The sequence below is a fragment of the Atractosteus spatula genome, chromosome 11 (genome assembly GCF_055471065.1).
Source record: "Atractosteus spatula isolate fAtrSpa1 chromosome 11, fAtrSpa1.hap1, whole genome shotgun sequence".
In the NCBI taxonomy this organism is placed as follows: domain Eukaryota; kingdom Metazoa; phylum Chordata; class Actinopteri; order Semionotiformes; family Lepisosteidae; genus Atractosteus; species Atractosteus spatula.
Genome location: NC_142716.1, coordinates 7,598,709 through 7,604,960, shown reverse-complemented (window position 1 = coordinate 7,604,960; position 6,252 = coordinate 7,598,709). Strand labels below are relative to the sequence as shown.

General features: G+C 38.4%; 1 protein-coding gene across 1 annotated transcript in view; it reads left to right on the top strand.

Moving 5' to 3' along the window:
- The first annotated feature begins 3,623 nt into the window (after positions 1-3,623).
- The window catches only part of nmnat2 (nicotinamide nucleotide adenylyltransferase 2), a 65,222-nt gene continuing 62,593 nt past the window's right edge, over positions 3,624-6,252 (top strand). The window contains exon 1 of the mRNA XM_088927438.1: positions 3,624-3,805. Coding sequence (XP_088783564.1) covers positions 3,721-3,805 — 85 coding nt within the window. The 5' untranslated portion in view covers positions 3,624-3,720. The remainder of the gene's footprint in view (positions 3,806-6,252) is intronic.

Sequence of the window (6,252 nt, the reverse complement as noted above, 5' to 3'; positions counted from 1 at the left end):
ATCAACGACAAACACCACAGACCTTACTCTGCAAAGAAAATAGATTTAGCGCCACCTTGCGTATAACAAATTTCGAGCAAGAGAAAGCTCTATTAAGAAGGAAATGTGTTTGGCCTTCAAAATGCAGTTACCATACAGCAGGATTGGGCTAAAGTTTGTTACCCAGTCAACATTAACTCTGACCTCAGTCTTCATTTAGCATTAGCCCAAACCCCAATTCAGAGCTTTTAATTCTAACTTAACCCTAACTTTAACACAAGATTTAACCATAAATGCATATCTTGAACAAGAATTGCAGTTGCAATAAATTAGATATTAACAAGTATAAAATAACTTATTTGCACACGACACAATTCCTTGGAACACAGAATTATGCTGAAGATCTTTCCCGTTTCTTCTCGGGGAATACCCAGTGTTCTTCCAAAGAAATGTCTCACTGAGGATTAAAAAAGTACCAAAACGAATTTACTTATTCTAACTTATCGTAATATATTACACACATTTAACAAAGGAAAAAAAATCCTTAGTTAAAACTTTTGTATTGGTTTGAATATGTAATGCTTTTAGACAAAAGCATTCCAGGCAGCGGTAATAATTTTCTAAAGTTAAAAGTACGCCAGCAGGGGGAAAACTTTGAGGTAGCCGGAGTATTATATATCCTTAAAAACAAAAGACGTATACAAAGGTATAGACGCTCAATTTTGATGAATGACGAAACGTAGACCACTAAGAAGTAAAAATCTGTATAGAGACAGTAATTATTAGTTTGTCCTTTATGTTTTTTCTCCAGCTTGTTTCAGAGCTTCGTCTGCCCTCTAGGTTTTCCATAAAGAACTGCACTGCAGTAACGTCCGGTCTATGCACGGTAAAGGTAATAATAATAATAATAATAATAATTGCTTACACTTATATAGCGCTTTTCTGGACACTCCACTCAAAGCGCTTTACAGGTAATGGGGGCTCCCCTCAACCACCACCAATGTGCAGCCCCACCTGGATGATGCGACGGCAGCCATAGTGCGCCAGAACGCTCACCACACACCAGCTACCAGTGAGGAGGAGAGCAGAGTAATGAAGCCAATTCATAGATGGGGATTATTAGGAGACCATGATTGGTAAGGGCCAAGGGGAAATTTGGCCAGGACGCCGGGGTTACACCCCTACTCTTTTTTATTTGATTTTTATTGACCACAGAGAGTCAGGACCTCGGTTTTACATCTCATCCGAAGGACAGCACCTGTTTACAGTATAGTGTCCCCGTCACTATACTGGGGCATTAGGACCCGCATGGACCACAGGGTGAACGCCCCCTGCTGGCCCCACTAACACCTCTTCCAGCAGCAGCCTTAGTTTTTCCTAGGAGGTCTCCCATCCAGGTACTGACCAGGCTCACACCCGCTTAGCTTCAGTGGGTTGCCAGTTGTGAGTTGTGAGTTGCAGGGTGATATGGCTGCTGGAAATTTTGATGTAAATGATTTTAAAAAAGAATATCCTGATAGAAGGGTTCATTTTGTGTTGTCCTGTTTCTCTTGTTTTTTCGGAGACCTTTATCGCCGTCTACAAAGAAAGCGCTCTCTCTTTAAAACGCGACTGTCTGGTTTTAACAGTCATAGACCGATGCTCTAGGCCATCTCTTAAAAATCATTATCATTAAACACGTGTAAACATTCGATTATTGGATTAAAACAAATTTATTATGAAAGAGCAAATAACTCCTCTTTAATTTATAAAACTCGGGTGTACAGGGGGGGTTACGTTTTTTACGAATCTGTACGTTTGTGTATGGTAAGCTAATGTGACCTTTCTAAAAAACATTTTAAAGGGAGAATCGATATTGTATTCACAAAACTAATTTCTGCACCTTTACATTAAACGTAATTGAATCGTTATATCATTCTTTGAATGTTGACAAAGGTTGGATCACCATCAAATATTCGAAAGCAAAAAAAATAAGTATTGACCCCTTCATACTGTACCCCTTCAATTGGTTCAGTGCAGAGTAACCGGCCTTAAAACCCTAAATAAAGAAGAAATGAAGGAACACAAAACATACAAAAAATTTGGGCCACTTGACCTAATTATAGATACATCAAGTAAATGTTCTGTTCTTAAGAGGTCAATGTACCGTTTAAAATTCCATTTGTGCGGTATTTATTGAGTCCATGGGAGGACATGAAAGAAATTAGCAAAGTTTCGAGTGCAAATACAAAGCCATTTATTTTTATTTTTTGTTCTAAAACAAAAACATAAAATCAGATTTGACTTTATCTGTCGTAAATGTTTTGCATAACAAAGACAACTAATATAAAAATTAAATGATTATATTTGTATACCCCAAGACGTTAGTCAACGACATTGTGTGCGGTACAGTTGGTATAGCGCCTTGTAATTATCTATTAAATAAAAATAAAAAAGAAGTAGGGTAAGGTTAAATCAAAAGTTTTGTATTGTTTATATTTTTAAAAGCGCTGTTTAGACGCTTTGTTTCTAATTTATATATTTTATTTTGAATCTCTAAGAGATTGTAAAATGAACCTATCATTAAAGATACAGTATCAGATTTGATGGTATTTTAAGTTCGCAAAAATTAAATCAAACATAAATATCAAGCGAACACTTTAACAAGTTTAATAAATTCTTCATGAAAGGTTTCAGTCCTCGAATGCGCGCCCTGAAGTGGCTTCCTACTGTTCTCCGCTTGTGTTGTTCCGCGCAAAAGCTCCGTTTTTCCTGCAAGAGCAAAAAAGAGAAAGCTCTGATAGAATCTATGTAGTGCTGACAGAAGAATTTTACCTTAACAATTGCTTGTAGTAGTAGATTTCAGGAGTTTTAGTAGTAGTGTAGGAGTTTTTCAGTAGCAGATTTCACGACGGCATAGAAATATGTACAGTAATTATGGGTTGTTATTTGCTCATGGAGGGTCGCGCTGAACCAGAGTTTTTCTGCAAGGCAGTGTACAATTTAGGGACGCTGATTAACTCAGATAGCGTAGCTTCGGACTGGGAAAGAGGTTGGAGCACCCGGCCCAGAAAGAACATGCAAACTCCACACAGAGGGCTCTACACTGCAATTCGATCCCATGAAGCGTGATCCAGCAGCAATGACCATCATTGTAATGTTATTCACTGTTATATACTGATAAGAAATGCGATCCGACGTTTCTTAGAAAGCTAATCCTCCTAAACGAATCTAACGTTTTCCTCAGTCGTTGCGCTCTACAGGCAGGGAAACGTTTGCAGGTACCCGCCCAGACTGAGCCGCGTTTCACGTGAAATCTATAGGGGCAACACCGTAAAAACTCACTAAGGTGAACCGATTTCACAGTTAGAGCAAACCATTGTAGACCTTATTAAGGGAAACATCTTCGTCTGGCACATTAATTGACGTGAACATTCTCTTCGGCCAAATACTGCTGAAAGGATGCAGGTCAGCAGCAAACATCGCATTATTTGTGATCGTTATTGGAGAACACTTGAAATCATGCAACACCTCCCTTGCCAAGGCTGTCTGTTGTAAAAATTGAACCAAAACCTCTCCAAAAGCATTCTGTCCTGTGCCTTTAAGCACCAGGCAGGGAAACAAGTGACGTACTGCGTCTAGGAAGGGGAGACTAAGCTGGTGCAGCATTCAGTCTGAACCTCGCCTTCATCCGCAGCGGACTCGCTTGGCACGCAAACACTGGACGTAAAATCATCGTTTTTGGGGGAAAAAAAGACAGTCATGACCGAAACGACTAAAACGCACGTTATCCTGCTATCCTGCGGTAGTTTCAATCCTATCACCAAAGGACACATCCATATGTTCGGTAGGCATTATTTTCTCTTTAATATTGCAGAAGGTGGTTTGCTGTCCTGACGTTGGCTAAGATCCACGGATGTGGGGAGGATACTGTTCCATTATGGTCCGGTTGAGACAGAAAGACGTTTAAGAACAGAAAAACTGAGTCCAAATGAAAAATGTCAACAATAAACACACGATCCGTAATATATAGGCAAACCACGTAATCGCCGTTTGCACTTAATTTGAGACCTTGCTTTTTATCGCTGTCCAAACCCGGTGGTGCTGAAAACGTTTAAGCAGTTATTAGAAGCGGGCGATGGCTGAAGTCGCTGGACTCGACCTTTTCTTTTGTAGTGAGCAACTAACAGAATTTCGCCTTTTTTTCCCGTTTGTATTAATTACACGAGTGTGATATTGTTGTAACTTCTCACTTTATCAAAATCACGCCAAATGGCAGTATGATTTGGAGTGAGCACGGTGTAAGCAGCGGTGAGGGGAATAAGTGTTTCAGAGCAATTTTACGTTGTGGCTTGTTGGAGAAAATATTAACACTGTATGCAGTAACAAGGGATTCTACATGATCTTTCTTAGCCTTTTAGACAAAAGCTTAAAGACATGCATTTAATTAACGATTTGGGAGATAATGGGATGGCAAAACGCCATGTACTGAACATTCAGCGTTCCGCAGTGGAGTAAAGTATCAAAAGGTAACATTTGACTACACGTCGTAACACTCCACATATAACTAGAAAATACTGCATTCAGTAACAACTCTTAATGCGTCACTTTAAGTGAAAAGGACTCTACGCCGATTGTTTACATCTGTAATAAAATCGTCGCCAGTTCTGCGCTTAAACAATTACGATGAGTTAGCAGAAATTCTTATCGGAAACAAACAAACATCTGGAGAATACAAAGACCCGTCCCACACTTAAAGCAGAGATCTACATTTTTTTTATACATATACTCAAGCAGGCAGATACAATATATCATGGGTCGCGGCATTGCTTCATTATATGTTTAAGAACTAGATCAATATTGTTTTCATAGGAGATGGTAAATTTGAGTCAGGGATTTAATGAGTGCCCGCTTTACATTTTGAAATTTTGAAAACCATGTTCAAAGGTTTTTAAATGGAAGTGAGAACGACCGTCCAATACTAATCGATTTGATTATTTGGTAATATCTTACGTAGTGTCATGCTGACAGAAAGGCAGAATTTCAATGGAAGAATCCTACTTTGGGTTAGTATTTGATGAAAAAAAAATGTTAGTGCTATTTAGGACTGCATTTCACGTGATAAAATCGAATGCCTGGGAGTTGAACAGGATTTCTTTTATTCTCCCGGGAAGGCGGATGAATTATGTCTAGCTGGCTGTTAAGATTTAATTTCGAGGTCGTTGTCATTCAGGCATTATTGATCGTAAATCTGAAAAGCCTAACGTGAGAGAAAATCTTATTTACGTGACTGGAGGTTTGTATTATTTGGTTTACTGGAAAAAAATCAGAACAGTGTAGGAAGAATGATTGTTGATCTACACGAGGAAGATAGAACATTAACTCAATCTATTTTTTGGGATATACTGTACAGTACGCATCTCCTTAGAGATACACGCCTATGCTGCTATCAGACTGGACCTTATTTTCGAAGTTACTGCGAGATACAGCTTAACGCTGAGCGTTGGAATACTCTATATCGCACTTTACCATAAAAAAGGAGCGCAAGTTTTTCGATCTCCTAGCAAAACCTGAATTGGCATTATTTACATTAAAATATTCCAAAGCGGTTTGTTTAGTTAAATTTGCACACTTTTCACTTTCAAGAAATCATATAACAATCTTAGAACAAATTATATAAGATTCGGTTAAAACGTGTAATGCAGTCCAGTGGTGTGGCTTAACGCATTAGTATCGGTTTATGTCAGTGTCTCATCAGTTTACTATTGCAATTTTGTTTTAAGTGATTGATTTGCAGCAAACTAATTTAATAGAACATCATTTTCCCCAGCAACGTAGAATGAATTGCATTTTTTTGAGCAAATCAGAAAAACTGCATCCTCATCCATGCTTTTATTAGTGACAGTTTTATAAGAACACATTCCAAATCCAAACCTTCCTATTTCTATTCATTTATTGTCTTAATTAAAGGATAATTCCCATTTAACGCATTTCTAACCTACCTTTGGTTCTGCAGTGTGTCTTATATGCTTCCCATGTTACGAACTTAAGATAGAATTATGAAACCTTGATTGGTTTCAAAGATGTATTTTTTAACCGTGGTTAGCTCAAGTAAATGTTCACAGAGAATTCTGTAATGTCGACTTTCGTTTCCTTTCATTTTTTGTCCCGGTGGGCTTGTCTATATCGGAAAGTCTTTAAAGGAATGGCAGCAGGGGTTTTGTTTTGGAACCAACAACTAACCTGAAAGCGTTTTTCTAACACAATGAGGTGTGTTCTGGAGAGACGTAAATA